Source organism: Oreochromis aureus, linkage group 7 (assembly GCF_013358895.1).
Source record: "Oreochromis aureus strain Israel breed Guangdong linkage group 7, ZZ_aureus, whole genome shotgun sequence".
Taxonomy (NCBI): Eukaryota; Metazoa; Chordata; class Actinopteri; order Cichliformes; family Cichlidae; genus Oreochromis; species Oreochromis aureus.
The window spans coordinates 8,333,343-8,353,128 of record NC_052948.1 but is presented as its reverse complement, the minus strand read 5'-3'; the positions used below and the strand labels follow the sequence as shown (position 1 = coordinate 8,353,128).

Genomic DNA, 19,786 nt, shown 5'->3' with positions numbered 1-19,786 from the left:
AAAAAGTGTTTATTTGAGTTACTGTTGCTTTCATTTAACTTGAAGCAGTCTGACCTCTGGTGCAATCAAGACATTTTCACCCAGAGAACTCCTGATCGTTATTTTCAAACTTTTGGACCGATTTCTCCAAACCCAAGAGCAGCAGATAATCTGTTTCCGAAATACTCTGACCAGCACTTCTGACACCAACAACAAGGCATTTAACAAGCAGTTGAACAGGTGTACTCAGTAAAGTGGCTGGCAACTGTGTTTGTTTACTTTTTAAACTTATGTTTCATTATTATTATGTGTAGTCTGTGTTGCTTTGAGACCTCAGTTTAAAGCATGCTTTGTCTCCAGCATCGGCTCCATAGACTCAATGTTTTCTCTCATCATTAGCAGTTTTTTTCTAATTATAAAACAGTATTCCCGATTGAGTTTCACACAAACTGTTGGACTGCATAAGAAGTCTGATGTGGTTTATACGAGGAACTAATTTTCATGTATTTCTAAAAACAAAGAGGGATGTGGTTGCTATAATAACTGTGTAAGTGGTGCTTTGGTGATATCAAAGATGAAACCTCCTGTGGCAGCACATTTCTCACAGCTGATAGGATCACAGATCTCCGTCTGAAATCTCCAGCGGATATTGATATTGACACTCAGGTCACCTGATTAAATTGATGATATATATATATATATATTTATATATTTATGTTTGGCGGGGGGTTTTGTGTCTTTAAAGAAGTTTTCTTTATTCAAAGTTTCTTGTTGGGAATCAGATATAACACAGAGGATCTACGCCCTAATAAATACAAACTGGACAGGGGTCAGAGGTCAAAGGTTACGGGACTGAAGTGCAATGACCCCAGCACAGCAGGACATTCAGTCCTTAGAAATGTAACCCATTCTGCAGTGTGGCCTTTCTGCTACTTGCCCAGCCCCCCACTGTGTCGAGTGCATGGACAGCGAGAAGGAAAATCCAATTCAGGAAACATTTCTACTTCTTCAGCAGCACGCGGATTAGAAATGTGACATATGGATAAAGAGGAATGAGGAAATTTCAAAAACAACACATTAGCAGTTACAGGACTGATGTATTTGGGCAGTAGATGATTTAATTTAAATGAATACAATGTAAAATAGTTTAGAAAGAGGCTAACTCGAGACTTTACTCCAGCGCTGATGCTGGGATCGTTCAATAAGTACCACAACGCATTGACCCCCCACCCCCCTTCCCTCCAGAAAAAAGAGATTAAAAAAAGAAGACATTTGACAAGAATGTCTCACAGTTTTAAATTTATGTGTCAACATATTTCACACATACACATCAGTTTTAACTGTGATAGTCTAACAGTCACCACGGATGGTTTCCAGTGCTTTTATTTACAGAAAAGTGACTAGACTTCATGTTACTGTACACTTTGATATTTTTCCCTTTTTATAAATACCCATAGGGTAATAGGTCCTCAGTAGCTTTGAGTGCATTATATAGAACACACAACCCTAGGTTAATGCGTCTTTTACTAGTGATACAAAACAGAGAACAAAGTACCAATTGTAACATAGAAAATAAAGGATACACCATGTTACAAAGTTACAGAAAATACATACTATATATATATATATTTATATATATGTGTGTGTGTGTGTGTGCGTGTGTATAGATATATAGTCACGGAAAAACAGCAGAAAGGCTTGCGACAGAATACACTTTTTTTCTTTCTAAGTCACATCGTTCATCATTTTCAAAAAAAAAGTATCCAAGATGACGAAACCTTAACACACCCATCAAGGTCTTTCGTGAGTTTATATCGGTCACCTGTGATGTTAAGTATCCCAGGAGAATGTTAAGGCAGTGCAGTCCATCATCATCATCATCGAGCCGCAGTGCAAGCATCTGCTGCAGAGGGCTCCCGACAGGATGCTGCTGAGCAACAAGAGGAGACTGAGATTGTACAGCTTAGAGCACGCAGAGCCGTCAGTTGCTGACATCACTGACGGAGGGGTGGGCGGGTTGGTGGGACCGCGTGTGCGCCCGACCTCGCGGACGAGGGAAACTCTGGTAGAGGTGTACATTCCTTAAATCGAAGGCACAGCTTGGCAGCAGCATTGCACTCTCAAAATGATTTTGCTGCAATGCTATTTTGCTTTTCTTCTGTCGACTGCTGAAGAAACTTTAATAAACCTCCCCACAAGTTGCAGCCAATCATTGGATGTGATTGATGTAATGCGTATTTTAAAATTGTCAGAATGTCCACGCCGTGATTCGTTTTACCTTACGCTGGCGCATTTTACTCTCCGTTCCCTTTTTTTTCATGCACTTGATTGGAAAGTGTTCACAGCTCTCAGATTTAAAGCTATTTGGCCCAGCCGGTGGTGGCCTCCCCATTGATGTAGGCAAAGCCGGGGAAATGTTGCGAGTGTTCATACTCTGAGTTCCTGCGTGGGCCCAGGGGTGAGTACATATCCCCAGAGGTGGCATAGCGGGATGAATGCATAGGCGGGCTGGTGTAACAGCTGTTACCAGGTGACACATCTGGCCACCGGGGGGCGACAGGTGTGGGGTGCAACCGAGGAGTGCTGCCCATCAGGCAAGGCTCCATTCGGGACATCTGGCTGTTGAGCTGGTACTGTGGAGAGGAAAAGGAGGGGGATAAGTTAAGTGGAAGATGGAGCAGTACTTATATGGTGCTTTTTGGCTTTGACTGCTGTTCAAAGTGCTCTTTTCTTGTTAGTCACTCTTCGCTGGAACCATCGGGGGCAACTCAGGGTTCGGTATGTTGTCCAAGGCCTGAAGAAGACCACCAATCTTCTAACTGGTAAACTATACCAGTCATCCCCAAGTGATGGCGAGCTTTAGAGGAGCTGTTGGATGGATTTTATCTGTTTCCATCCTTTATGTTAGGATACCTGAGCTAACTCTCTTCCTGACAGCAAGTCATTTAAATGCTGCCCTCTCTGCGCTGCAAGGAGTGATATGACACTTAAAATTCCCTTTTCCACAGGTCTCGTGGTCCTGAAAGGTGACCACGACCCGGCCGATATCTCATTTGATGCTGTATTAAGCATAAAATATTGGGTTTGAACTGACCCTGCTGCTGGTAATTTCCTGTCATGGGAAATTGCTTCACAAGTTGTGGCACAGTGGTCAAAATAGAAAATTAAGCCACTTAAGAAAATGAGGGTTTCACCCAAAAAAGTGCTTTTTCTCTCTCCCTCCTTGTGTGTGTGATCTGTTGTCTGTGGTGACTGACCTCAAACAGACCAAATCTGCCTGTTGACAGAAATATTTTGGACAGATGGAGATCCGGCAAAGTTTTCAGACCGTTTCAGCTCCATGTCCAACCTCTCGCAGTGACAAAGTGCAGGCATTGTGCCCTATTTAAGCTCAGATGGGGCTAAAAAAAAAAAATGTGGAAGTAGACCCTTTCCCCTTTTTTTCTAACTAAATATAAACACGACAGTCGAGGCCTTTATGAGGGATCACGGCATGGAAAAAGACAGTCAGTGCAGAACAGGCAGCTCAGCTGCCTCTTGTTCACAAGCAGAAAAGAGACCATTGAATAACAATATTTTAATAAACGCCCCCTTGCCCTGCTCCGTGGCCACTGGCTCAGACAGATGAAGAGACTATTGAGAGCTGGAAAGAGGAGTAACAGAGCAGGGCCCCCTCTTGGCCCCGGCCGAGCCACCTTTTACTGTCTGCTTCCGCTGTGTGGAGAGGGTGATTCAGGGACTTTTAGAAACACTGCGAGCGCTGAGGCCCAGCTGATCTCCTCCCTCTATAAAGGCAGCAGAGGCTGGAGGACCCTTGACAGGAAATTGCCACCAAAAGAATAAAACTCACTCGGTACATGAGCTTTAACATCAGCGGCTCCATCTCATCCTAATAACCTTTCTTTTCTTTTCTTTTTTTTTTTTAAATAGCGTCATATTTAAATCTATTTATTCCCCTAAAAGGACAACTGAGATGCTGATGTCAGTTCATCCTCGCATTTAGTATATCAGATTCTGCATATTTTTCCACATGTAGAATCAGCCTCATATAATGCATAAAGGTTAAGTAGCAGTTAGGCATCACACATTCACACAAGGTATTAAACATCACATATTCTATGAGCTTTACGCTTCAGCATCAATGAAACCACCTGCAGCTCTTAATCTTTAAAAGGTATGCAAAGAATGGTTGATCATCTCCATTAGACTGCAATATTATTGTCTTAATCTCTATAATCTACCAACACGATATGTGTTGTAAGGCAAACTTATACAAATGGGCAATCTGATACTTGTGACTTACTTAGCTACTTTACTTGAGTTACTTTACACAGTTTAAATCATAGTTTTACTTCCACGCTGTGAAAGTCTAAAAGTGTCCTATCACTGCATAGATGCAATCCAGGATTTCAGATCATCCAAACAGTCAGAGGGTTTTTTTTTTAATCTTTGGAATCTAACAAATGTCTTCCCAATTGTTTCCTTTATTTTCTTTTATTATTAAAACCTAATACTTTTATTATTTAACATTAACAGGTCCTTAAATTAATATAAAACCTGAATAAACCAATTTGAATTAATCTGATCTGCTACCAAACCCCATCCCTGAGCATCAGAGCCTGACCTGTGCAGACGAGCGGTGGTAGGCGGAGTAGTGCAGCGGGCCTGGGATCGTTGGCTCGTGGGCCAAACTCGGGTACTGGCTCTGGATGGAGTGAGGATGCTGGTTGGCATAACTGCCATAGTTGTAGCTACCAGTATACCTAAAATGGAGTGAAACAGTCGAAATTTAGTAAATATAATAAATTGAAAAAAAAAATTGATAATGTATTTTAATGCTGCAATGATCAATAATTTTGTAATCACCCGTGCTCCTCCCTGTGGGTGTAGACTGGCATCCTGTGGGCAGAAGATGGAGGGGGTACCGGAGCGCTGCTCCTCATACAGGACAGCTGCTGCCCGGCCTCTGGAGCGGCCCCGCCTGCTGTTGTCACTGTGTATGTAAGGGACCAGGTATATGACTGAACAGCGCCTGGTAGACACATATATGGACACAGAAACAGACGCTTTGGCGCAGAGGAACTACGTTAAACTCTGCTTATTCGGGGCTTTTTGTACGCGAGTCCTGTCTCACCTGTCGTGGCAGGTACTCCGGTGTACTCCGGGGACACCGCTGCTGTGGGGGAGCTGGCCGAGGAGACGCCCACAGAGTGGACGGACCGAGCGGGAGAGTAGGATCCCGGAGACGGCGAGGCGGGGGCGGTTTCTGTCAGCGTAAATTCCTCCTCTCTCTCTGCTGAAGGTGTCGGGAGGAAACAGGCGGTTAGACATTTTAATGCAAAGAGGGATGCTGTGTTCAAGAGCCAGAACAAATCTGCAGTTAGACAACAAAGTCTTTTTGTGTGGCAGAAAACAGGCTCATTCTAAATGATTCATTACTACAAGGTCACTGCAAACAAATGTATACATTTTATTCTATAATATATAAGATTAAAAAAACATTTAAAATTGAGAGAAGTGAACAGGAACACCTTACAACAGTAAATTCCTGGACAGGTAAGAATAAACTACCTCTGCTGGTGTTTCTGAGGCTTTTCTGGACAGTCACCACCACATTTGGTGTGCAAATCTCCCTGGGTAAGTGCAAACTTATGTCTAAGGTTTCCAGGCAGAGCTACGTCAAAATTTCAAGTTCAACTTCTTGAGTCAAACTTGAGAATAAGTCAAAGTTTTTTGAGATAACGGATGGAAATTTTTACTTATGGATGATAACAATTTCTTTTTTTCCCAGTTGTGAAAACAAGCTTCCTTATATTATCTGATATTAATGTTGAGCGTTAACTAACAAGTGTTAATTTATTATTATTATGTATTAATTTATTATTTATTATTAATAAATTAATCTATTAATTAATTTATTCTCATTTGTTTTGTTTTTTTTAAAGTATGATACATAATAAATGACCCAAAAGTGGTTCTCACATAAAACAAATCAATTAAGCTGGAAGTGAAGAATAATAAATAAATAAAACACTTCTTTTTCCATTTAACAGATATTCAACAGATATTTTAAATTCAAGTTAATTGTATTTATGTAGAACATTTAAAAGAACCAGAGTGCTTTCCAGGCAGATGCATTCATATTCCATGTCTCCAATAGTAAAGTAAAAAAAATGACACTAATGACCAAAATATGAAAAATAAATTAAATAGTGTAAAATTAAACATATGTAAATTAAACTTGATAATAGAAGCAACAAAAAAGAGCATGAAAACGTTGGTTGGAGAGGATTTATGTGGGATGGCAGACTACTGCAGAGCCTGGGGACAAGAACAGCAAAGGCCCGACCTGGAGGGCTTTAAAACCGAATGATAACAATTTAAAATCACCTCTGTGTTTCGGAGATAGAAACTGAGCTAAAACAGGAGTGATATGCTGTCTTTTATTTGCACCAACTGTGTTTTGAAGCATCTGCAATCAAGGAAAAGTGTAAGTGGATAATCCTTTACAGAGGAAGTTGCAGAGGTGCATCACTGAGAGGTGATGTAGGTGTAGATTAAACTAACAAACCACAGATCTGACTGTTAAAAGTCAGAGAACTGTATATATAAACATGCCTTTGTCTGGGTATTTGTAGAGATTGGAATGGGAGGAAAGTAAGCCAACTTCAGTTTTTCTATCATTTAGCTGAAGGAAGATTTTTGCCATCAAGGATTATAGATCATCCAAACAGTCAGAGTTAGGTTGAGGGTGTTGGAAATGTCCACTGACGTTACCAACCAGCTGTGCTGCTGGTTATCACCTGCACCCACTGCTGGAGCGCTCACCTGTGCTGCCCTCGCCTTTCATGGCCCTCATGAGGTCGTTGGCCCTCTCCTGGCAGTGCAGGGACTCCAGCAGGTAAAGTACATAGTCGTCAAACATGAGATGGATCAGGTGAAAGGAGCCTGCAGACGTATACAAGAAAGCACAATCAGATAGTAGAAGCGTTTATCTGGAGTTAGAGCGGCGCGGTCCCAGCGAGTCGCTGAAACCAAACAAACATCTGTCCAGCATGTAACTGATTAAAACCATTGAGATGATGACATCACATCCTGCAGGCATGACAGGAGGGCCGCTGTTATTAAAAAGGAGCGAGCGCGCTTGTTTCCGTGTACCGAGTCAGTGCCAGAAATATGTCAGCTGACCCCGGGGGTCGCACGAAAGATGAGCATGTGAGGGAGTGTCACAATTGTGTCATTGTGCCAGCCGCTTCTGCCGCCGCCGTGTGCATAATAAACACTTGTGGCCATTGAGGGGAGCCGGGTGTAACACTGACCGGTCATAAAATGGGAAAAGACAGGCAAACGCATCGTGGAGAGGGGAGGGGCGACCTTTGTTAATTAGCTGTTTGTGCACAGAGACCTGCTTTATCAAAACACTGCAACCAGCTGTGTCTTTGATATTCACAGACAGGGACAGAGGAGGGGAAAGAAAAGCCATTTTTTTTTCTTTAATTTTTACTGCTTGTCGCTTACCGCAAACAGCAAGCTGTTAAAACAGCAGCCATTTCACTCGTTCCTACTCTCTCCTCGTCTCAGAGTCGAAGCTAAGCAAGCAGAGGAATCATTAAACGAGCATTTAGTTCCAATTAAGAGACATTTCATCTCTTTATATCAGTTTGATTTGGCTCATATTAGCGTTTAAATGTGAAAATCATGAGTAAGTGAAGGAAAGTCTAAACTTATAGTTAAAAAACCCTCAAATTTCACTAAAGATATTATTAGCGGAGCTATTTTCAGCAGTTTATATGGATGACACAGTAAATAAAACGACTGTCAACGCTGTGTGTTTTCTGTTGAATAAAAAGCAGGAGGAGCTCACCAAAGCTGGGCGCGCTGTGCAGGGTCATATCCCGGATGACTCTGGTACCAAAACACGACCACATAAGCAGGAACTGTTGGGCCACCTTCTTCAGGCTCCCGGGCCTCTTCCCCGCCACCTAGAGAGGACATTTCCATGAGAAAAGAGGGGGGAAGGGTGGGGACGCCGGGGTAGAATTAACCCCCGGGTCCGTATTGGGGCTTAACCCTCAGGAACGAAAAACATGTCAACAAGTCAACTATTTAATTTGCCCCCGGGGACACGCCTTCCTATTGAACTATTGTCTGAGCGGTCCAAGACGTTGCCGCGGAGACGGAAATTTTACAAGGCAATATCTGGCACATAATGGACGCAAATGGGAAGCTTGAAGACATCATTAACTGGGAGGATCGCAACCTAAGTGACTCGGTTTAAGAGAGACTTGCAGGGAAGAGAGGGAAGAGGGCTTTCAGCCACAGGTGTCTCAGTGAGGGGAGGATTATAAAAAATATACACTTTTCACCTGTGCAGCTTACACTGAAGTGTCTAAACAACCACACAAAAACAGGGGATAATGTCTGTTAGCTGTCTGACCTTGACAACGCAGCGATCCACCATCGAGTCCAACCATTCGATGTAAGCCTCGATCGGCGACTGCTCCTCCAGCAGACGATCAAACTCCTGATACACTGTGAGAGAAGGGAGCGTTACATAGAACACAAACAGCACCTTCACCTTCACACAGCAGCTTCTACGTATGTGTGACCTCTGACCCTTTCAGGGCCGATTCAGAGGCGTGAGGGTGCAGGGAATTGGAGATGCTCCGCAGGGTGTTTGAGAGCAGATTGAACTTGTTTAACCTTTTGCTCTCCGTCATTAACGCTCTGACTCTGCCGGCCGTGGGAATGACCGCCCCACGGCGAGTCGTTCATGTCAAAGTAAAGTGCGATTCGCTGCCCGTCCGGGTGAGTCAGGGCGACTTACAGTGGATAATAAGCTGCCTGTGCTCCTCCTGCGAGTCCTCCATGGTGTAAAGTGTCTGCTTGGTGATGCTGTTCAAGTCCACGTTCCTCCAGTCCTCCAGCATTTGAAAGGTGATGTCGGCGCTGTTTATCACAGTCCGCGATGCCTTGGGACAGATAAGTCAACAATATGACAAATCTAAGCATACCCACATCCCTTATCAGCTTTGTTCTTTCATATGGATTTTATTAAAAAACATTCAGACCACGATAGGCACCTGACATAGATGGTTTAATGATGTTTGCCGCTTTAGGATCTGAGAAAATCTCCTCGATACTGAAATACAAAAGGAGAAGAAAATAAAATCAATCCCTGAGAAGTTACCCTATAAAATCCACACGTGCTTAAGAAGCAAACAATCACGTTGGCATATTTTATGCTTACGTTCAAATTTGATATTCCTCAGGTTCTCTGGAAGGTCATGAAGTGCTATTTTAAGCCACTCATCAAGCTGTTTGGCAAATTTTCGAATGACCTGAGTTAAACTGTGCAGATGAGGAGAAAATGAAACACATTTAGTACCCGAGACAAAACACGTGATTTTATTTAATAATGGTCACAACTAAAGAACTAATTAACTGTTAGGGCCATAAAAACAAAACAAAAAGAGTGGACCATGAGTTAAAAACCATTCGGAGCTCAGGATTGAGCACTGATCCTCAGTAAGACTGTTCAGTTTGTGTTTTCACAAAAGACTCTGCCTCAAATTTAATTTTCTCACCACGTCTTTCTTGTTTTGTCTTCCAGATGAGACTTTACTTGAAACTTTGAAGCTTTAGAAAACGAGCTACCCCGCCTTTACACATCACTGTAAATAAAGTTAATTGTGTTTCCAAACAGCTGATAACTTTTAAACTGAAGATGTGCCTGCAAATCATCAGAAATGGAATGACGTGACCCTACAAGACACACACTGTAAAAGTGTAGCTGCATAAGCTGTGCACAAGATATTAAAACCACAAGAAGAGAGGTTAAACCAGGATATTACTGTTAACAACATGACGAACTCTGAGCTGCAGTAGAGGGACACTCTCACCTATCAGGCAGTGCTTGCAGGACGGTGGGCATCAGCACCCCTGAGATGGCCTTGTAGAGGATGGAGTCACAGACACCGACGATGTTCACCACTGTGGGGGAGCCGAGGACAGGAAGCATGTGGGGCGGCATGCCCTGCCAGAAGTGTAGCAGGAAGCTCTGGACCTGTGGCCGATGCACACGACGCGGCATTACAAACATACAATTGGCAAACACCGAATGTGCTCAAACAGACTTTAAGTGGTCATTTTAAACAGAAAAGGCCTCGCCTCATCAAAGTTGGCCCGAATAACGGTGTCCAGTATCCTCTGACAGTGTGTTCTGTACATCATGATGAAGGTTGACACCTGTGGGCAACAGCAGGGTATTAATCTAATTGCATAACAAACTTAATAGCTTTTTTTTTCTCTTTGGGAAAAAAAAATGCTGCAAAAACAAGAAGATAAATCTTGAACAAAGCATGGGAGCCAATAAATAGATGTTACAGGCCTAGGCTTGAGCGGAGTAATATAAAACGAGCTTTAGAGATCAGCAAAACACAAACCATTTAAAATCATGGCCCCCCTTTAAAAGCCGGACAGCTAGTGCCTGTCCTTTTGTCCACTGCTAGATCTTATTATCTCCCCCAAAAGATTAAGAGTTAGAGAGGAGCCAGCATATAAATCCTCAAGGTCCTTCTCTAAACGCAAACCCACTGAAGCTCCCGGGGCAGATAAAAGAGCCAGAGGGGGCGCAGAGCTGGTGAGATGACAAGGAACGGCGAAGGGAGGAGGGGGCTGAGGGGGGCGCTGGAAGGATGGACTTTTAAAACTCCTGTTTACCCTTTCTTCTGGCAGGCTGGCAGGCAAATTTAGGTCTTTGACATTTGGAAACTCTGGCAGGAGCGTCCCCAGTTTGGACCGCGGTGAATACGCCACTGTCTGCTTCGTGACCTCTTTCTTCCCCGTCTCGTTCACCCACGCCGCTCCCTTTTTGGAGTACATCACGTCATAATACTGGGAGGTCTCCTTCACCGCTATTCCATAGTAGTGATACCTGAGGAGCAGAGACGACGAACAGATCAATAGCAAGGACATTTGAGGCTCACTTGGCTGATATATAATAAAATAAAATAGTTTTAAAATTATGTCTTTTTAAAAAAATATATGTTATTTGCAAAATAATACTAATACTAGTCAAAGTGTGCTTTAGTTTTTTTTAATGTTTAATTTTAATTTTGCATTTTGAATACGTGTCTTTTGTTTTTTACTTTTTGAGTGAATATTTCCACAAGTACGTTATCAGAAAAGCAATAAGTTCTTTCATATTGCTTTTCAAAGACACTTTAGAGAATTTACAAATAAATAAATCCACTAATTAACAAAGCATGTGAACCAATCATTACAGGTTTAGGCTTGAGTGGAGTAAAATAAAAGTGTAGGAAGAACATGACAAAAAAATTATTTTTTAAAAAGGAAAACTACAGGAACATAAGATGTCAGCAAAGCACAAAATGCAGTCTAAACATGTGGTTTTTAAATGTTTTTAAACCGAGGAACTGACTCAGCTTCTCTAACATAAAAACCCTGAAACGTCTTACTTTGACTGCCCTCTTGTTCCCAGTCGTCTGGTAGTCAGTGCTGGAAACTGCTGCCTTATGATCTGTTTATTGTAAGAGAAATACTGTTAGTAAGTATATATTCAAAATATTTATATGTGTTTTTGTCTGCGTTGGATAAAACTGGAACAAAAAGAAAAAAGAGGCGACATAAGGAAGCAACTCTATAGCGGGTGTGTGGATTTTACTTGTTATTATTGTATAATATGGATTTACAGCACGCAGAAGTCAACAGAATACACTGCACTTCATTTTTAGCTCTTGGTGAGAGAGTGTTTAATAAAGTTGGTCTTGTAGTCATATCCACAGGGAGCGCCGTGCAGAAGAAAAGCTTCCAGAGTCTATGTATTTATGACATCCATGGGTATTACTCCCCCTCCCTTACCCCCATATCTACAGCCTCCCTGCATCTTTCCACCCACCCATCCTCACTCCTTCTCTCCCTCCTTTCCTTTTCCACTCCCTCCCTTCCACCTTTCCTCTCTCTCTCTCTCTCTGTCTCTCTTTTTTTTTTTTTGTCCAAAGAGATTGGCTCCTCGGTCCAGCTCCTGGTGCAGAAACTTTAGCAAACAGTGTAGCTCTCCATTGTGTGGGATGAAAAAAGAGGCCAAGCTGTGAAGTTTCTGTCAGGCCCCGCTTGATAAATGAGCAGACAGGGAGGCAGTCCGGGCCCTCTCTCGTTTTTTTGTCCTGAATCAATGAAGCCTTCCTAAAGGACACCCCACACTGCTCCAGCCACTGATCTAACATTCCGCAACATCTCACCCTTCCAAATTTCCTTTAATTACACATTAATCCAGGCCCCTTCTCTTTTTCAATATCTTCCGACAGGAGCTGTGGAGGGGCGGGGGTGGGCCCGGGTTGGGGGTTGGGGCTGGAGTCCAGGGTACAGGGGATGGCTGGGGGTAGGAAGGCTGAGGAACTTCTTGGGGTTGTGGGAACAGACCAAAGCACATCTCCTTTGGCTCTAGATTATGTGTTCAGCGAGAGCTTTGCTTCACACTGAGTTTTGATCTGATATAACTTCAACACAGCCGCACAAAAACCGACCCAGCCGTGCAACGGCCCCAGCGTAATGCTCACGGCTGACTGAGCAGAAGACCGCCCCGATTTGTGGTGCATCTGCAACATCAGCTATAAGTTTTAACTTCGTACCTGAATATTAAAAACACTGAAAACTAAAAGAAAGTAGGAATAATAATGAAAAGGCATTTCACAAATTAAAACACTCCTTCTAGAGCTACAATAGATGCAGGTGTGACTGTTGACTCTCCACACTGTCTGACCTTCATCACTACTCAAGTTTGAATGTCACCTTTCCAAAGCTGGCCGCGTTCACAGGCTGCGTGTCGTGCTTTTCGCTGAAGTCTAGGTAATGCATATAGAGGGCACTTCGGGGGATGCACACACCTTCGGCTATCTCGTAGTTTTCTTCTAGCCTGTGAATGACAATGGGGGAAATGTCAGGTGGACATTTGGAAGCTCGTGTATGGTTCTATGACGAACAGGGCATTTAAAAACTACCGTGATCTGATATTAAACTGCACGATGTTAGAGTTTATGTTATTAAGAGGACGGATTAAAGCAGATATGCAATTAGGGTACTGCCTCAAATACAGTTCAAAGATGAGAAAAAAGAAGTAGGACACAATATAAATTAAACAGCTACATCAAGGTAATCATTATCTTACTTCGAGTGTAATGCATTATTGCAGAGATTTAACACTGTATTTTCTTATAGCAGTGTTTATTATAAAGCAAACTGTCTGTTGCATCCCAGCAGCCCTAACTGTTTTATGGAACAGTCATGCATTGGGTTGTCATGCAAGGCATGACAACGCAGACATCAACAAAGACAACAGCTACTCTCTCAGGAGTTGCAACATCCATTTTTCCTGCAACCTCATCTCACTAACAGCTGCAGTGAACAAATTCACATTAAAGCAGAACAGCTGTTTATCAGTCAAGTGTTCCCAATACTGGACGTCATATTTCATCAATCTTTGATCGTCAACAACGAGCACGTCATCAATTTTAAAATGATTCACATTGAAATATTTGCATTTATTTGCACAAGCAGCATTTGTGCTCTTAACTGTTTGCTAACACAGAAGACATGAACACTTCTGACGTAATTAGCATTTCAGAGATGCTTTCAAGTATTCTGCCCCCAGTGGCTCAACAAAGCAATGACCCCAATACTTCAGCGTTGCTTTTTAGAACCCATTCCCAAACTCAATAACTTGAATGTGTCACTCACTTTTAAGAAATACATATCACAACTCATCTGCATTTCTACATTTCATCCCTCATATTATTTGTGTAAATCCAACATTTTAAGAAAAGGTAATACGATAAATACAAAACGACCTAAAACTAAGCCTTGAGGCATACCAGCATCACAATTAGCAATTTTTATTGTTTTCTGTTTGTAGTTCACCTTTTTTTAGTTCATTTTTACATTGCAGTGGAGGTTTTCAGGGCCCCTGTATTATTCTCTTTAATCTAGAAAAGATTTTGAAATTAACCAATGAGATTAGCACTTAATTGCTAATCTTCTATGTGTTTACAGAGGATGTAGGAATGAAGCAAAAGAGCGGTATGAATGTGGTATGAATGTCGGTAACACTGTCAGCCTGATTTTTTTTTTCACATGTTTGTAAAAACTGTCCCTAAAAAAATCCTGTTTTTGGTGCAGCAGTCAAACAAATCGCTTAAATGTGATGTCTGTAACTCTTTAACAACAATCAAAAGAAGAAAGCACTATTTCCACTTTGTATTAAACAACACCATCAAGATGCAACAGACTAATTAAGTAGAATTAGAAGTTAATTTGACCTTTCAAACTGTTGAACTACACATTAAATCCTGAAACTGCTGCAATTACTTTTATTATTATTTACAGAACAAAAGTTTCATTATTAGCCTGAACCCACTTATTTCACTTTGATTTAAAAAATGTTTTTAGCTTTTTCCAAGCTTCTGCGACCTCATTTATTACTCCAAATAATTACCTTTTAAATGGACTTTAATGCTGGGTAATATGCCATACCGTACTGTAGGTGTACTGGGTACTGTATGTAGACCTCTGCATTAAAAGACTTGACTGTATGGCTGTTTCAGTGAAGCTTAGTATGAACTCAGATACATTTTTCATTTACTTAGAAACTGTTTTTTGAATTAGATCCATTTTTACTGCTTTCGGTAAAACAGCTATATTTAAGTCTTCTGACAATCAAATGCAAACTGTGATCAGTCATGTGACCCAATATAATTTTTTAGGTTAAAAAATTGTTCTTTAATTACAAATATACAAGCATGACTAATGCTGGACAGATTATTTACTCTTGATTCAACACCCTAACTACTTAGCTGCATTTCAACTATTTGCTGATAATTTCTATATAACATTTTTAGACTGCTTTTCTTCTGTTTAATCAAATTAACAATTTACTTATGACACAAAATAAAAAGAGAGTTGCTATGAAAAGTAAAAAAAAGTTCATTATTATTACAGGAGATTTGATGTATAAAATTATTCTCTTTTAATTCTCTAATTTTAAACAGACACAATTGGAGTTGGTATCCCATGCATATATACGTGATATGAATGAATTGTGCTGCATGTTGAGGCTGCAGGTGCAATTATTTGTTTATGCTAAGCAGATATAAAGTAAATTTCCCTAAAATGTGCAGAGAAACGCATCATCTGTGTGTATGGGTGACATTTAAGACAATTTAAATCAACTTAAATGTATTGAAAATAATAAAAGAATCTGCAGAATGAACACAACACAGGATTAAAACAATGAAAAAAAAGTGCTCTGATGTGCACATTATTTAATTTAAAAAAATAAAATAAAACAGACTCTTTTGTGAGTGGCTGATTTAAAGGACTGGTTACATCAGTTTTACATTAATTTTAGAATATATTTAATATTTTAAATAGGCTGTTGTGTTTTGACATGTTGCAGCTTTTGTCTTTAAATGATAAAAGAAAACATTTTTAATAACTTACCATTCCAGCGTAGCCGGTGTCGAATGTGGTTTCGAGGCTCTGTTATTTTCTTTTTCTTCATCTGGAATAAACAGCACACGTAGGGCTTAATTAAGTAATTACAGCAAAATGACAGAAGTGTGGCACAAACATACACTTATCATTTGTTCTCTGGCTAAATGACATTTTCTGAGGTTTAAAAGCTACGTGCAGACAGAGGATTCAGTGCAAGTACAGTCGGTCCTGCTTACGTTCATCATTGGACATGTTCCCCAGAGACGTGTGGCTGGAGTATCGCTTACTCTCACTCTCATTAAGGCATCTTTCAATCCAGCTCTCTATAAAAAAGACCAAAGATCAGCTCTTAGAAATGACTTTAAAAATGTAAAAATGACAAATAAGTTTTAAAAAAATGTTTAGTTTACACTTTCATTCAGTTTTGTTCTTTTTTTTTAAATTAACTTTTAATTTCACTAAAAAAAACAACCTATTTAAAAATCTCTTTTTGTGAAGTGACTAATGTCATCCTGCAGTGGAACAGAGCCAAAGCTGTATTTACATAAACACTGCAAATCACTGGCTATACAGGACACTTTAAATGTCGCTAATGTGACAGGGTGAGCTGACAACAATCGATTGTATGGGCAGCAGCGCAGCCTTGGCTCTATTTGACATGTTTTCACCAGGACGGCAGGAATCCAGCATTGTTCCCAGGAGACTACGAGCATACACACTTGCTTAAAAGAGCCTGTGCACATTACTGAAGCAGTCTGGTGGAATAGAGGCCATTGTCCTGTTTTAATTTCTACTTAGAAATAGCTCAACTGGTGTGCTTTCTGTGAGCGAGCAGCAGCAAAACACCAAGGCTTTCATGTAGAAACAGCCGGGTAGAGTGGAAAAACTCTAATTCTTTAACTACTTTTACGAGAGGCATTCACAAAATTCTTTTACTTTAATTCGGTGTAAAAATTGCTTCGATTTTAAGCTACAGCTTTTTCTCTACCAAAAAGTTTAGAGCTAAACTGCATGTCGGAAACAGAGAATCTGAATTATAAGCATAAAAACTAAGATGTGATCAGGAAAAAGTCGCTGACATATTTATTCAAAACTAAACCAAACTTTTAGGCTCCGCAACAAATGGAAATCCCTCCAAATTAAACTTATTGAACCTTTTTTCGTTTGCATGTGACAACATTCACAGCACCAGCTGCTGGCACTGTCTGAGCAGGGCATCGAGGAAGATAATAAAAAGTTTTAAAAGTTAAAATTCGATGAAGAGTGGATACTTCAATCTTCAGCACGTGCTGAGGAAGAAAAAAAAAGTGTGACTGCTCTTAAAATCCTGTCTAGAAAAAAGAAAACTAAAAACTCAGGAGGAGAAAGGTTTTTTGGTACATAAATATTTATAGGTTACTCTTTAACAGTGTTATAACACTGTAGCACTGACAGATGGTAAATCGCATCACACAGAAATTACATCATTTCCAGGTCCTCATCGTGTCTCATCAGCTCCCGTCTGCACTGGCTTCTTTCTCTAGCTTAAAAAAAACCCTGGAAATGAAAAAGAGAATCTTCTGAAGTGGAGCTAATTCTCCACAGAGGCTCGGATCTCAAGCTTCATTTGCCACAAGAACAGATAAGTTGGGGATCTAAATAATTGGATTAAATTTGATCAAAAAGTGAAAACGGATGTTCGCTCATTTATGACCACACATTCGGGACTAAACTGCATTATCCTGAAAACCATGCTAAATGACAATTAAGGAATCACATAAAAAAACAACAAATTGGCTGAAAGTGTGTATAATTAGATTTATCATTAACGTTGCAGAGAGGACTCACTTTTACCATAAGAAACTAAAATAAATTTTGTGATAAATTCTTAGTAAAAACCAGTTTCAAAGCTGAAAAAAATATCTTGCTTTAGCAGTTTTGTACTTAGTAAATAAACTTAAAAAAAAGCAGGTGCACTGTGATGTGCACTTGTTCTTGTAATTGCTGCTCTCATAATTACAAGTTCTCTAGTTTGACTTCAAAAAATAACAGCAAGAAACCAAGTGTGGAGACTGAAGGTCTATTTCCTGCTTTTCTCTAATCAAGTGTCTCCTGCATCTTCCCGTAAGCGAGTGTGACCAAAAACACTCCCTCGTAAGTAATTTCGGAAATTTAAAAAGCTAATGAGCATCCAGACAGTTCACCCAAATGCCTGCAGAGAAAGTTCCAGACTTGCATAAGCACAGCAGAAAACTCATACAATGTGAATAGAAGCTGGTTTTCCTCAACACATCCAAGGAAGGCAGAGTTTAACAGGACTGACCTGTGGAATCCATGTCAGGCTCCTCCAGCAGCCCGCAATGCATCCTCTTCCCATCAACGACACTGACTCCTCCAAGAAAATGGCTTAGTGCACGTTTCCCCCTCCTCAGCGGCTCTCCCCTCGTCTAGCTCTGTGTTTCCGTGACCACTGCCCGTCACAGGAGATGTTGAGGATCTGAGGTTCGCCCAAGAGAGGGGTGGTGTTGGCGGAGGAGAGGAGGGGAGGTGGGAATAAGGGTGGAAAGGAAGGGGGTGAGGGTGTGGGGCGGGGGGGTAGAGACTCCAGAAATCCAGCGGGGGGAAAGCCAGACCCGTCAAAATGTTTGCTGATGTTTCATGGGAAAGGGGCTGATTTTATAGGAGCCCTGATGGGGACATGTCATTGATAGGCTTGGAAGGCTGATGAATGGCCCCAAGTCAGATGGGGATGTGGCAAGGCTCACTGGAAGTCTTTTGTGGGGCTGTTTTGAATAAGAAAAGCTCCCTCCCAACGAAAAAAAAAAAAAAAAGAGGCTTAGATCTACGCAGTCCTAACACTGTGGCCTCCCCGTCTTCCATTATGGCATTTAATACGTTTTTATACAGCCCCTAGCTCCGAATAAACATACATCTCTACACAACCACCACTCCTGCCTTTCCTTCTGGTTTTAACTCCCACTTCACATCCCTCACACACTTGTTGCCTGCATTTGTGCTTCTCCTCACTCCTCATTCAAACCCCCGAAAGCACTATTGTGGTAACTTTTCCAGAGCCGTGGCGCGACACACATGCATACATGATGAAACTGCACCAGTGTGAATGTTTTGGTGGAGTTCTCACCTCTTTTTTTTTTTGCAACCTTATTTTTGGTATGCCTCTGAGAAGAGGGAACGGTCACAAAGGGGGGGAAGTAAAAGTGCAAAACCCGAGGCTGGGAGGGCTCTGATGGAGTGCCTGAGAGCTGGAGAAGGGAAAGCTGTGATTAGAATATGAATGGAACCGCAGGAGAGGGGGAGAGGAGAGGGGAAAGAAGAGGGGAGAGGAGAAAGGCGGATTATGGCTGAATTACTCACCACACCATGGAGCGCAAAGAAGGACTTTCACTCGCAGTGCGCAGGCGTGGACACCACTGCTGACACTCACCGACGCACAGGACAGGGTGACGGACACAGGGCCATGCTTAGTTAGGACAAGGGTGAGCATCAAATCGGGCTCAAACAGGAAGGAAAGGGCTGCTGGATTGGGTGAAAGGTCAGGGAAATCTTCATTTTTGACATAACTCTCAAAGCTCTAGATGCTGGCCACGCAAAGTCAGGACTTTAGAGGAGGACCTAATTAATTTCAGCCTAATTTCAATCGCTCTCACTCATTTTTTTCCCAGCCTAGTGACTGTTATCTGCTTATTAGTGCCTCGTAAAATAGGACAGGTGCAGCCACTAAAAAGAGCCCTTTTCCACCCATCCCATTCTTACACACTCTGCCCGCACAAACGGATGTGCTCTGCTTTGTTCAGTGAAAAGGCCCCAATAGAGTTGTGTGTGTACGTGGGAGTAGAGGGTATGTGGTTACGCCACATACGACAAGTTGGTGGCATTAGGGCTTCACTTTAAAGAGGAAATCATATAACTTAAAGCTGCTCTCTCCCTGGTAACGTCAACAAAGCTGCTGCATCGAGCATCCAGCTGTCTACTCGTCGCATTGAATTCAAACAGGAGACATCCTCCTCTCTCTACAGAGAGATTTCAGTCACTCGTGTTTTTGGTTCTGATCAAACAAAATTACAATCTTCCAAAAATCAGTTAAAAATATTTAAAAAAATTAAATGTACACTACTGATTATATATAATAATAAAAAGATACTTATTGTTCCATGAGATGAATTCTAGAACATTTTAATGCTTATTTTCTGTGTGTGTATCAGCTGCATAAAGATGCACTGAAAAGGCTTTAAATCATCAGGATTTCTGCATTGATAACTATAAAACTGTGCTCTGATTCTCATTTATATGTTTAACT

The 19,786-nt window shown here is 41.3% G+C and overlaps 1 protein-coding gene across 1 annotated transcript; it reads right to left on the bottom strand.

The window, feature by feature from the left end:
- Positions 1-1,346: 1,346 nt before the first annotated feature.
- rfx4 (regulatory factor X, 4) lies at positions 1,347-17,834 on the bottom strand. Its single transcript, XM_031737299.2, has 18 exons — positions 17,792-17,834; positions 15,726-15,812; positions 15,496-15,556; positions 12,793-12,916; positions 11,460-11,521; positions 10,702-10,915; positions 10,150-10,227; positions 9,882-10,045; positions 9,230-9,330; positions 9,063-9,121; positions 8,807-8,951; positions 8,417-8,511; positions 7,844-7,961; positions 6,808-6,927; positions 5,114-5,275; positions 4,846-5,011; positions 4,604-4,742; positions 1,347-2,612 (listed from the first exon to the last, which is right to left on the bottom strand). The coding sequence occupies exons 1-18, from the start codon at positions 17,832-17,834 to the stop codon at positions 2,340-2,342; spliced, it is 2,211 nt and encodes a 736-aa protein (XP_031593159.1). The 3' UTR covers positions 1,347-2,339.
- Positions 17,835-19,786: the final 1,952 nt, after the last annotated feature.

What these genes read in the sequence shown, in the direction of transcription:
- rfx4 (XM_031737299.2), bottom strand. Translation starts at nt 17,834, where the DNA reads ATGCATTGCGGGCTGCTGGAGGAGCCTGACATGGATTCCACAG. An exon ending in GCCTGACATGGATTCCACAG is followed by an intron (nt 15,813 to 17,791) that starts GTCAGTCCTGTT and finishes TCTTTTTTATAG; the next exon opens with AGAGCTGGATTGAAAGATGC. An exon ending in GAAAGGCGAGGGCAGCACAG is followed by an intron (nt 5,276 to 6,807) that starts GTGAGCGCTCCA and finishes CGACACCTTCAG; the next exon opens with CAGAGAGAGAGGAGGAATTT.